This window comes from Cebus imitator, unplaced genomic scaffold, assembly GCF_001604975.1.
Source record: "Cebus imitator isolate Cc_AM_T3 unplaced genomic scaffold, Cebus_imitator-1.0 Scaffold41, whole genome shotgun sequence".
NCBI lineage: Eukaryota > Metazoa > Chordata > Mammalia > Primates > Cebidae > Cebus > Cebus imitator.
In genome coordinates, this window is record NW_016107356.1 from 2,786,530 (window position 1) to 2,799,368 (window position 12,839).

Genomic DNA, 12,839 nt, shown 5'->3' on the forward strand with positions numbered 1-12,839 from the left:
CATTTGAATGATCTGTGAGATGGTTTTCCCAACATTGAAAAAGCTTCTTAGGCTTGTTTGAATTCACTGTTGTGCCAATAACGAAGACTTACTCCCTGAATTCATTCTAGAATCAAGATCATGAGTCTGAGGAAGCTCATGGAAAAAATTGGAAATTAGAGAAATGGAAAAGGAGAAGTGGTGTGCGTGTGCATGTGTGCATGTGTGTGTGTGCATATGTGTGCGTGCATGTGTGAATGTGTGCATGTGTGTGCATGTGTATGCATATGTGTATGTGCGTGCATGTGTGAATGTGTGTGCATGTGTGTGTGTGCATGTGTGGCATGCCTGTATGTGTGTGCATGCACATGTGTGTGTGCATCTGTGTGTGCATGTGTCTGTGTGTGCACGTATGTCTGCATCTGTATGTGTGTGTGCATGTGTGCGTGTACATGTGTATCTGTGTGCATATGTATCTGTATATATGTGTGTGCACATGTATGGGCGGTGCATTTGTGTGTGTGCATGTGTGTGTGTGTGTGTGTCTGTGTGTGTTGGCAGTTCTTAACAAAACAGTTTACTAGCTGGCTCAGTGTGAGCCATTGTCCCCTGGCAGATTGTATGCAAGGAGACTTATTTATTTAGACAGTCTTGCATAAGAATATGACCTCTCCCATTTCACCTAATTACTGTTTCATTGACATCTGTCTTTGGATGTTTACCTCATATGTGCCTGCAGGCATGCCTTTTGTGGCCTAATATTTCTATTGCTGTCCCTACCCCCTTGGGACAGTGAGGGATGTGTCATCAGCCTCTGGCAGGCCCTGCTGTGGACTTTGGGGTGCGGAGGTAAGGAAGCCGGGCAGAAGGGACAGGCTTGCAGGGTGGGATGTCCTGCGTTGGGAGGCATCATGGCTCCATAAGGGAGGAACTCTAGGGCGTCAGACAAGCTCATATTGAAACACAACAACACACTCCAGAGTCAGAGCTTCGTGATTCCCCCACCAGGGAAGACCATTAGAAATCAGCATCACCTTGTCACGGAGATATGGATTCGGATGTGCTCTCATGGTCTCCAATCTCTGGTTCCAGAACAAGGTTTCTGTCACACCCCTAAGTGCTGTCAGACCAGCACTCGGTATGCCTTGTGATTTCTTCTGGACAAGCCTCAGGCCCTGACTGCTGCCTCGATCCTCTCAACAGCAACAGGGCCCCAGCAGGGGGAACCCTTGCTGTGGCCTCTTATCTGGACATGAATGAGTTTGAGCTGGAGCACGTGTTGGCCCCAAGTCAGGATCTAAGGGTGGAAAGGGGCCTTAAAGGCCATAGGCTCCCCTTTGGAGGTTCCCAAGGGCATACAGCAGCTGCTAAAATTAAAGTCATTCACTCCAGCCTGGGATGAACCAAGGCTAGATTTAGAACAACACCAGCAATAAAACAGTGTGAAGATTCTGTTCAATCACAAGGAGAACGTTTTTGTTTTTCCAGAATACAGAATAGGAAAAGGAGACATGGAAGCGTAAAGTAGTCCAGGCGATTCTAGAGAACAGCTGGCATGGCCTTAGTGTAGAGCCTGTGGGGTCCCAGCCAAGTGGTGGCTTTGCACAAGTGACTTGGCTGTGGGGTTGGTTGAACCAGCTCATCACTAAGGTTCCAGCTGACCAACATATGGCGAGTTTGTAACTTCAAACTAGTTGATTCAGATGACTAGGGAGTCTTGTTCCATGGGCTTGCCAAGCACTGCCCATGCCCATCTCTGGTTGCTGGATCTCAGCAGAGTTGATGCGGATGCGCCCTAAAGCGTGCTCACTCAGCAGGAGGCATGCCTGGGCCACGAGGCACCTAGAGTCTTAAGAGAGAGAAGCTCTCCTGGCAGGAGAACCCAGATGCCCACCTCCCAGGAGAAGAGGAGAGGAAGAAAAGGGAACTGGTTTCATGGAGCCTCATCCCACGGCGCCAAGCCTAGTGCTTAAATCCATGATCCCCTCCTTTTTTGCACTCAGCAAATATTTTCTTAAGGCCCACTCTGTGCCAGAGATGGGACTAGGCACTGGTGATTTGGGAAAGAACAAGATGGTTCCAGCCCCTGCCCTCAGGGAGCTTGCATTCTAAGTGGAGAGAAAGAATGGCGCCCACTCAGCAAGTGAGCAACGATTGTAAGCTGGGCTGTGAAGAAGACATTCAAGATATTCTGAGACTAAATGACAGGGGACCTGGCTAGCCTAAGGCAGGGGGAAGTATCTAGTAGTGCTGGATGAAGAGGGAGGAAGGAACTTGCCAGGCTAACAGCACAGCACATGCAGAAACACCAGGGTGCGCAGGCATCCGGTGGGACAGGTGTGAGGAATGGGAGGCCAGGGTGGGGGAGCAGAGAGGAAGGGAAGGTCTCGGGAGTTGAACTTGGGGAGGGTGACAAGGGCCGGGTCATAGCCAGCTTCCTAGGCTGTGGTCAGGACTTGACTTTTGTTGGTGCAAAAGTAATTGCTATTCCTGCCATTCCTTTTGTGATTTTGTTTTGTTTTGTTTGGAGACAGAGTCTCTCTCAGACACCCAGGCTGGAGTGCAGTGGCGTGATCTTGGCTTACTGCAACCTCCACCTCCCAGATTCAAGTCGTTCTCCTGCCCCAGCCTCCCAAGTAGCTGGGACTAAAGGCATGCGCCACCGTGCCCAGCTAATTTTTTTTTTTTTTTTTGAGACAGAGTTTTGTTCTTGTTGTCCAGGCTGGAGTGCGATGGTGCGGTCTCAGCTCACCACAACCTCCACCTCCCAGGTTCAAGCAATTGTCTTGCCTCAGCCTCCCAAGAAGCTGGGACTGCAGGTGCCTGCCACCACACCCAGCTAATTTTAATTTTTGTATTTTTAGTAGAGATGGGGTTTCACTGTGTTGGCCAGGCTGGTCTCAAACTCCTGACCTCAAGTGATCCACCCACCTCAGCCTCCCAAAGTGCTGAAATTATAGGTGTGAGCCACTGTGCCCGGCCGATTTCTGTCATTACTTTTAATGGTGGAAACCACAATTATTTTTGCACCAACCTAATAGCTTAGGAGGGGGAAGAGTCCATCTATAAGTTTTAAGTCAGGCAGTGATGTGACCCAGCTTGTGTTTCTTAAAGCTTATGGGGGCCAGGCAGGGAAGATGGTTTATGTATGGGCTGTGGTTGCTTTTGCACAACAGCAGAGTTGTGACATTTGAAACAGAGGCCATATGGCCAGAAAACCTGAAATAGTTACTATCTGGTCACTCACTAGAAAGGAGGGGCAAGAGAGGAGGATGGGGACCAAGTGCCTGCAGGGAAGATGCAGTAGAAGAGTGTTTCACCCCTGTTTAATTTCACAAGGTCAAAGACAGCTCAATGAAAGTGAAAGTACAAAGCAATTACCAGGAGATATTCACACCAGATTCGATGGCTCACCCCTGTAATCCCAACACTTGGGGAGGCCAAGACAGGAGGATCACTTTCAGCCAGAAGTTTAAGACCAGCCTGGGCCACAAAGCCAGACCTCATCTCTACAAAATAAAAAAATATATAATATATATATATATATATATATATATATATATAATAAAAACTTAGCTGGGCATGGTGTTACGGGCCTGTAGTCTCAGCTACTCAGGAGGCTGAGGCAAGAGGATTGTTTGAGCCCAGGAATTCAAGGCTGGTTATGATTGTGCCACTGTACTCCAGCCTGGATGACAAAAAGAGACTCTGTAGATGATAGATAGATAGATAGATAGATAGATAGATAGATAGATAGATACAGAGAGTGTGTGTGTGTGTGTGTGTGTGTGTGTGTGTATATATATTCATAGTATATTTGCTGTCAAAGGATTATCATCAGGAGTCTATAGAAAATATACACATCCTTTGGCCAGGCGAGGTGACTCATGTCCATAATCCTAGCCCTTTGGGAAGCTGAGGCAGGTGGCTTGCCTGAGGTCAGGAATTTGAGACCAGCCTGGCCAACATGGCAAACCACATCTCTACTTTTTGTAAAAATACAAAAATTAGCCAAGTATGGTGGCAGGTGCCTGTAATCCCAGCTACTTGGGAGGCTGAGGCAGAAGAATCATTTGAACCTGGTGTGGGGGGCAGAGGTTGCAGTGAACCCAGACTGTGCCACTTCACTCCAGCCTCAGTGACAGAGCAAAACTTCGTCTCAAAAAAAGAAAGAAAAAAGAAAATATACACATCCTTTATATGTGAGAGGAAAAGCACAGGCAACTCAGAAAAACAATGGGTACGTGTCATGAGCCAGCATTTGGAGAAGAGGAAATACACAAGCATGTGAAGATGGCTACAGACCAGGGGAACGCAAATCAAGACCTTCATGTGGTGCAATTCCATACCCATGTGATTGGAAAAAATGTGAAAGTCTGTGTGAGCCAAGTGCTGGAGAAGATGAGGACTGACGATTTCTCACACATTGCAGCCACTTTGAATACTGTGTTGGCAGTAGTTCTGAAAATTGAAACTCACATGCCCTAAACCCATCAATTACCTCCTAGGGTAGTACCCGAGAGAAACGCTTGCAGGTGTTGACCAGGGACATTTACAAGAATGCTCATGATCACCCACAAAAGCAGAAACCTGGCAACAGCGGGAGAGCGGGTAAAGAGACAGTTCCCAGCCCATCAGCAGGAGAGTGGGTGAATAAACTACATTATAGTCAAGATAATGGAACATTATACAGTGATATGATATTGAGTTTAAAAAAAAAAAAAAAAAAGAACACCAAATCTCTAACACTACCTATAACATTATACCCTTTAAATAAAATTTTAGGAACACATGAAGATGGAAAACAAAAACTATATAAAAAAGGAAGCAGGGAAGTAAGAAGCATGGAATTCAGGTGGTAGTCACCTTGATGGGGGCCAGGGGGTGGGGAAGAACAGGTTAGACACAGGTGTGGTCAAGGCCTCACTCCTATATGGGTGCTCATTCATAGCACTGATGCTAATTACAGTACTTTTTTTTTTTTTTTTGAGATGAAGTCTCACTCTGTGTCACCCAGGTTGGAGTGCAGTGGTGCAATCTGGGCTCACTGCAACCTCTGCCTCCCAGGTTCAAGCAATTCTCCTTCCTTAGCCTCCTGAGTAGCTGGGATTACAGCCACCTGCCACCAAGCCCAGCTAATTTTTGTATTTTTAGTAGAGACAGGGTTTTACCATGTTGGCCAGGCTGGTCTAGAGCTCCTGACCTCATGATTGGCCCGCCTTGGCCTCCCGAAGTGCTGGGATTACAGGCATGAGCCACGGCACCCAGCTAATTACAGCATTAAAAAGTAATTCATTAAACAGACAAAGTAGGATTATGTATTGACCAATGAAGAGAATGTCTCATGTCCTTAGCATCACAGGTAATTTAATTCAGTCCACCTAGAATCCTCCAAATATGAAAGAAGAGGTACAGTAAGGAGTCCCTAGTTACCCGCTGTGGCACCCGACTCCCTTCTTGGAAGCCGAGACGTCCCCATTCCACTTCCTTCACTTGCAGCTCAAGTCACTCGTGGAGCTAACTGCTGGAATTGGTTACTCTGTGGTAACAGAGCCAGTTCCTGCCCTGAGACCTGGACCCTCCATGACACCGCCACTGGGTGAGGAGGGGAGGGGGCTGTGGATGACCATCGCACCTCACAGGCTTGAGCTGGATGGCCCTGGCCTGACCACAGGTGGCTGGAAAAGATGATAAGTAGATGGGGTTCCATTTCCTCACGCACGGCACTCCTTGAAGTTGGCGGCATCACTGCCAGTGGGGCTCAAAGTTTATGTTTCCCAAGACAGAGAGGTTGAGTCGTAGCCCACCTTGAAAGCCCCAACAGCACCACGGGAGAGGCTTTCGAGAGGACAGTGGCTCAGAGATTTTGGGGGAGAGGAGGGCTGCAGGAGGGGGGAATAAGAGGAAGATGAAAGTGAAGTCAGGAGAGAGGAGACTTCGATCTGCAGGGGGAGAAGGAGAGGAGATTTGCCCCACTGGGTCAGCGCCTCGGGTCTTGGCATCATTTTGTGCATTACTGTTTAACGACTGTTCCAAGTGCCAGCGTCTCCAAATTCCCATTCTGCCACGATCCCCAGAAATGAACAGAGCCCCACATCTCTCACAAAGGATCCATGTCTATATTTGACAAAAATCTTCTAAATATCTCGACCCTTAGGAAAAATATATTGTTATTAATAGCACTACAAACATGACTTGCCACCCCTCCCCCAGCCAAAATAAATTTTGTATTAAGACATCTATGTCTGCCGGACACAGTGGCTCAGGCCTGTAATCCCAGCACTTTGGGAAGCCAAGGCGGGTGGATTACCTGAGGTCAGGAGTTCGAGACCAGCCTGGCCAACATGGTGAAAGCTTGTCTCTACTAAAAATACAAAACTAGCAGGGCATGGTGGCATGCGCCTGTAATCCCAGTTACTCAGGAGGCTGAGGCAGGAGAATTGCTTGAGCCTGGGAGGTGGAGGTTGCAGTGAGCCGAGATTGTGCCACTGCACTCCAGCCTGGAGGACAGAGCGAGACTCCACCTCAAAAAAAAAAAAGAAAAAAGAAAAAAGACATCTACGTCTGAAAGAGAGGGATGAGTTATGCTAACAGAGGCAACAGCAAGAAGAACCACATAATTGAGTCCACTAATTACACCAGTGACTTGAGCTGCAAGTGACGGAAGCCGAATGGGGATGTTTCAGGTTTCAAGAAGGTAAGCTGTCCCAGCTCCACCCCTCTGATCAGATCACAGAGGCTGCATCCCTCGACTGTGCATGAAACTTGACAGCCCTTGAGTTTAGAAGCTCCAATTCTGGAGCACTGGGGAAGGACAGAAGTCATGAAGACAGCAGTTTTCCTTTTTCACTTAGAATCACAGGGGAGAAAGGGCCTGGAGGAGGACCCGTTCAGTTGAGACGTGCTGAGAAAATGCCAGGGGTACCTACTGCACGCCCCAACACCCTACAAGGAGCCCACTGTTCAAGTCCTGAGTTCCAGGACTGACTCTACTTGAAGAGGCCAACTGACCCCAGCCACAGACTTCCCCTAGGTGGGGCTCAGCTTGAACATCTACACCAGGATCAGCAAACTGGCCTGTGGGTCAAATCTATAAATAAAGCTTTATTGGTACACAACCATGCTTTGTGGTTGCTATGCGGTTGTTTTTGCACTGCAACAGCAGAGTTGAATATTTGCAACAGAGACTGTATGGTTCATAAAACGTAAAATACTTACTATCTGGCTACTTACTGGAAAAGTTTCTCAACTCCTGATTCGTATTATGAAGGACTTAACTGGATCACTATTTCTCAGAATGGGGGTCATAACACCCCGAGGGTTACACAACCATAAGTGGGGATAGTGATAGTAACAAAGCAAAGTAGTCCTTTCCATATAGAGGTAATGCAGAGGCAAACATACATAAAGGTTTAGACCGAGACACATAGCACATATTAGCATTATTTTTGTTTCTATGATTTTTGTCTCTAAGTAACTTTACCAACGTGATTTCATTTCTATTATTCCATGGAGAATCCATTTGGATGCAGGAAAAATTTCCAGAACTTCGTATTATATTTATATTTATGTCACTGTTATATTTTGTTGTATTGCAATAAAATATTTACATTTTTTATTTTATTTTAGTATTTTTTTGTTTTCGTTTTCCTTTTTCTTTTCTTTCTTTTTATTTGTTTGTTTGTTTGTTTGTTTCTGAGGCAGGGTCTCATGCTGCTCCGCGGGCTGGAGTACAGTGACGCAATCTTGATTTCGCAGGCTCAAGCGGTCATCCTACCTCAGCTTCCCTAGTAGCTGAGACTATAAGCATGCACCACTATGCCCAGCTATACTTTGTTTATGTTTTTGGTTTTTTTGTAAACATGTTGCCCAAGCTGGTCTTGAACCCCTGAGCTCAAGCGATCCACCCACCTTGCCCTCCCAAAATGTTGGGATTACCGGTGTGAGCCACCACACTCAGCATATTTTTGTATTTTATATTACAGTTGGCCTTCTGTGTCTATGGTTTTCACATCTGTGGATTCAACCAACGCAGATCGAAAGTATCTTTTTTAAATGGATAGTTGCATCTATATCAAACGTGTACAGACATTTTTTCCTGTCATTATTCCCAAAACAATAGATTATAACAACTACTTACATAGCATTTCCATTGCATTCGCTATTATAAATAATACAGAAGTGATTTAAGGAATAGGGGAGAGTGTGCTTATGTTGTATGCAAATTCTATGCCATTTCATATAAGTGACTCAAGCGTCCGCGAATTTTGGTATCCTGGGAGTGTGGGGGAGGGGTCCTGGAACCAGTACCCCACAGATACTAAGGGGTAACTGTACATTTATATTTACTTTTTAAGCTGAGAAAGAACAGAATTCAGTTTTGCTAACATCTATTTTGTTATTACTTAGGTTCACATATACACTTCATACATAAATTAATTCTTCATGATCTACTTCTACTACTACTGACAATAGCAACACTTTATTGAGCATTTACTATGTGTCAGTGAGTATTTTGAGAGCTTTATAGGAATTCACTCATTTCACCGTAACAACTCAGTGATGAAAGATCCTATAAGCCCTGGTTTACAGATGAGGAAACTAAGGCACAGAAAGGTTACGAAACTTGCCCAAAGTCACACAGCTAGTTAGTGGCAGATCTGAGTATGAACTCAGACGAGTCTGGCTCCGGAGCCCCTCTGCTGTGTGTTTTTCTCCTACACATGTATATATTGACTCCATATGCTCAAAAGCTTTTTGAAAAAAAGTCCATGGGGATATATGATCCTTGTGGTGTGGACAGTTTCAAAGACGCTGGACTGGCATTCTTCATTAGCCCCCTGCTTGGGCAGACGTCTGGTTTCTGTGGGCAGGGCACTGGTTAGTCTGCCGGCTCCTCCCAGCTCCTGACATGTTCTCTTCCTCCCGCAGCCCACCCCGAGAGAGCTGCCCTGCTGTTTGTGTCCAGCGTCTGCATCGGCCTGGCCCTCACATTGTGCGCCTTGGTCATCAGAGAGTCCTGTGCCAAGGATGTCCACAAGTCGCAGCTGGGGAGGGAGCAGCTGGTGCCAGGAAGTGACAGGGCTGAGGAGGACAGCGAGGACGAAGAAGAGGAGGAGGATTCTTCTGACTCTGACTTCCCAGGGGAACTGTCGGGGTTCCACAGGACTTCATATCCTGTCTACAGTTCCATAGAAGCTGCAGAGCTCGCAGAAAGGATTGAGCGCAGGGAGCAAATCATCCAGGAAATATGGATGAACAGTGGTTTGGACACCTCACTCCCCAGAAACATGGGCCAGTTCTACTGAAAACCACATGCGTCTTGAGATGATCGCACTTTCTGAAGAAGGAAGGATCCCAAATGCCCCCCAGTTCTGGTTCACCTGTACCTTCTATGAAGGAGAATTTGTCATGTCATCCAACACTCGTGAGGCCAGGAAGCTATTAAAGGGACGTTTCAAGCTGTTTCCAGCACATTCCAAAATAAATGAGGAGGGAAGAGTCTTTGTTTACTGTGTTTATTTGAATTTGTGTCGATACATTCACAAGTCTATACTTAATAAGAATTTACATTTTTTGAGTGCTTATAATGTCAGGTACTATTCTAGCTGCTTTTCGTGTCCTGAGTCATTCAGTCTTCACAATGTCATGAGACGGTCCTATTACCCCCGTTTTACGGATAACTAAACAGATTTATATATACCTGTAAAATAGTTATACAGATACTCAGCAAGCGTGAGCTCATGAGTGATTTTAACCACTGACTTTGTTTAGACCAAGGGTTAGCAAACTTAAAAAAGGCAAGATGACAGGCCAGGCATAGTGGCTCACGCCTGTAATCCCAGCACTTTAAGAGGCCAGGGCAGGCAGATCACTTGAGATCAGGAGTTTGAGATCAATCAGCCTGGCCAACATAGTGAAACCCCATCTCTACCAAAAAAATAAACAAAAAATTAGCCTGGCGTATTGGCACATGGCTGTAATTCCAACTACTCAGTAGGCTGAGGCAGGAGAATCGCTTGAACCTGAGAGGCAGAGGTTGCAGTGAGCCAAGATCATGCCACTGCACTCTAGCCTGGGTAATAGAGTGAGAGACATTGTCTAAAAAAAAAGGCAAGATTATAAATATTTTAGGCATTGTGGGTCAAATCCTCTCTGCCACAATTACTCAATTCTCCATTGCAGCTCAAAAGCACCCACAGATAATACATAATGAATGAACTTGGCTGTATTCCAATAAAACATTCTTTTTGGACACTGAAATTTAAGTTTCATTTTATTTTCATGTTACAGATTCTCTTTTTTTCAAACCAACCATTTAAAAATGTAAAAGCCGGAGGCCAGGAGTTTGAGACTAGCCTGGGTAACATAATATGACCCTACCTCTATTTAATTTTTTAAAATAATGTAAATAAAAGTAAATAAAAATGTAAAAACCATTCTTAACTGAAAGGCTGTACAAAAACAGACAGCAGGATAGATCTGGCCTGTAACCTATTTTTATAAACAAAGTATGGTTGGCAAAGCCTAAAATATTTACTTTCTTGCCCTCTATAGAAAAAAGGTTGCTGGCTCCTGGCTTAGAGTTTAAAACAGCAGAGCCCCTGGTGGTAAAAGCCATCAACCAGGGTACCTAACAATGCAGTGGGCCAGGGTCAAGTGGAGCTGGCTCCAAAATCTCCCCAAAAACTGGGTCCCAGCCAGGCGTGGTGGCTTACACCTGTAATCCTAGCATTTTGGGAGGCCAAGGCAGGTGGATCATGAGGTCAGGAGTTCGAGACCAGCCTAACATAGTGAAACCCCATCTCTACTAAAAATATAAAAATTAGCCATGTGTGGTGGTGGGCGCCTGTAGTCCCAACTACTCAAGAGGCTGAGGCAGAAGAATCGCTTGAACCCAGGAGGCAGAGGTTGCAGTGAGCAGAGATTGTGCCACTGCCCTCCAGCCTGGAGACAGAGTGAGACTCGGTCTCAAAAAACACAAACAACTGGCTCCTACCCCACTGGAGGAGGGCCGGGTGGAGGAGCAGAAGAAAGAGTTCCAAACACAGACTCCAGTGGGAGAACTGATGAGTGATTTCTGCAGACGGCTCCCCCTGGTGGACAGGAGGCTAATAGCTGTGGATCAAACAAGAAAAGTTTTTTTTTTCTTTTTTGTCCTAATGGGGCTTAGAATAGAAAACTGATTGCATTTTTCATATGCCTACTACCAAAGAGCTCTCTCTGCATTTTGTTACTTTATCATCACTAACTCTGCAAACACAGGGAAACAATGGGGGGTTTCACCATGTTGGCCAGGCTGGTCTCGAACTCCTGAACTCAGATGATCCTCCTAAACTCAGGTGATCCTCCTGCCTCAGCCTCCCAAAGTGCTGGGATTACAGGCATGAGCCACTGTGCCTGCCCTGGAAAGAAATCGATTCTACATCATAGCAGAGAATGAAGTGAATTCCATTGTCCGACTGCTTCATAACGATTTTGTTCTAATAAGATAATCTTTGTCCTTTCATGTCCCTGAGTTCAGCAAGGAGCACTTTGATATTGTCCCGGCTCCCAGAGCAGCTGTCTGTCTCTATTTCCAGTTTGAAGGCAGCATCTTCCCTTTCTCCATGAACACAAATGCCATCCAGCTGATGGCTGATGACTGTCTTCTTAGGGCTGCAGATGGTCACTTTACCAGTTGAAGAAAGAGCTGTGCCCATATTTGTCTCAGTCAAATGCTTTTCTTGAATTCCACAAATAGGTCTTCCCTTATCTGAATCAGCTGCCAGCAGCATGCACACTTACACACACACACACACACACAGAGACACACACACACACACACCCTCCCAGGATCCCTGCAGAGGCAGCTGGTAAACAGGGTTGCCAACTCGAGGGCCAGTCTTTGGCCTGTGCAGATACAGTGAGATATTTCTTTCCATTTTCAGAGCCTCCAAGAAGAATGCCATGTTCTTCTTGTGGAAGGAGTCTGAAGGGTCCTGCTGAGATTGTGTTTGGCTGGGCACAAAGCCCAGGGGGAAATGACCAGAGCAGATTTGAATAAGAGATTGCTGACAGACTTCGGTGACTGGGTGGAAGCTCCCGGATGGGTCCTCCCAGGGCGTGCGGGCTCATGCGGCTGCCACTTCTTGCTTTTGTGCAGCAGAGACCCCATTGTTTCCGAGCTGTGAGGTCCCAGGAGTCCTGTGAAAAGAAGCCAGAATTCACAGTTGGACCTGTGACCACTTCACAGGTCCCAGGTGGGAACCCAGCTCCACCTTACCCGACCTCTGCCCACCGTCCTGGGATACCCATACGTGTCTCATTCACTGTGTCACTCAGGAGTTCAAGACCAGCCTGGCCAACATGGTGAAACCCCGGCTCTACTAAAAATGCAAACCCCAAAGGCTCAGTGCACAGGTCCCTGTCCCCCTGGGAGGTTTGCATGGCCCTACCTCAGCTACTTGCTGCTAATGCTGACTTTCCATCCATGAGCTGTCTGCGGTGAAATTCTACTCTTCTGGACACACTCGAGCTTGTCCGAGGGGCTGCTGATGCTTGTAGCAGCCATTACATTTGCTGCCGCTTCAGGGAGAAGCCCAGGGACCAAGCAGGTTCTGGGCAGCCTGGAAGCAGTTCCACTGCTGACGCCACAAATGGGCCCGTTGCGATGTTGGTGCCCCCCTCCCAGGCCCCAGCCCTCAGCTGCTGAGAGGAGTGGCTGTGAATGGCCCACACTTGTCCTCTTCTGCAGAGAATTACTCCTCCCTCCTTTCTAACAGGTGTTTCCCCGGAAAGCACTCCTTCAATCAATCTCTCGTACACGAATCTCTATCTCAGGAAACTGACTTACAGCATCCAGTGTGACAGATCTGTGG

At 46.6% G+C, this 12,839-nt stretch overlaps 1 protein-coding gene across 16 annotated transcripts in view; it reads left to right on the top strand.

Annotated features, from left to right (window-relative positions):
* The window catches only part of EVA1C (eva-1 homolog C), a 108,994-nt gene extending 99,511 nt beyond the window's left edge, over positions 1-9,483 (top strand). For all 16 annotated transcript variants that reach the window (XM_017526124.2, XM_017526120.2, XM_017526122.2 and 13 more), the window contains one exon: positions 8,911-9,483. In XM_017526124.2, coding sequence (XP_017381613.1) covers positions 8,911-9,287 — 377 coding nt within the window. In that variant the 3' untranslated portion in view covers positions 9,288-9,483. The remainder of the gene's footprint in view (positions 1-8,910) is intronic.
* Positions 9,484-12,839: the final 3,356 nt, after the last annotated feature.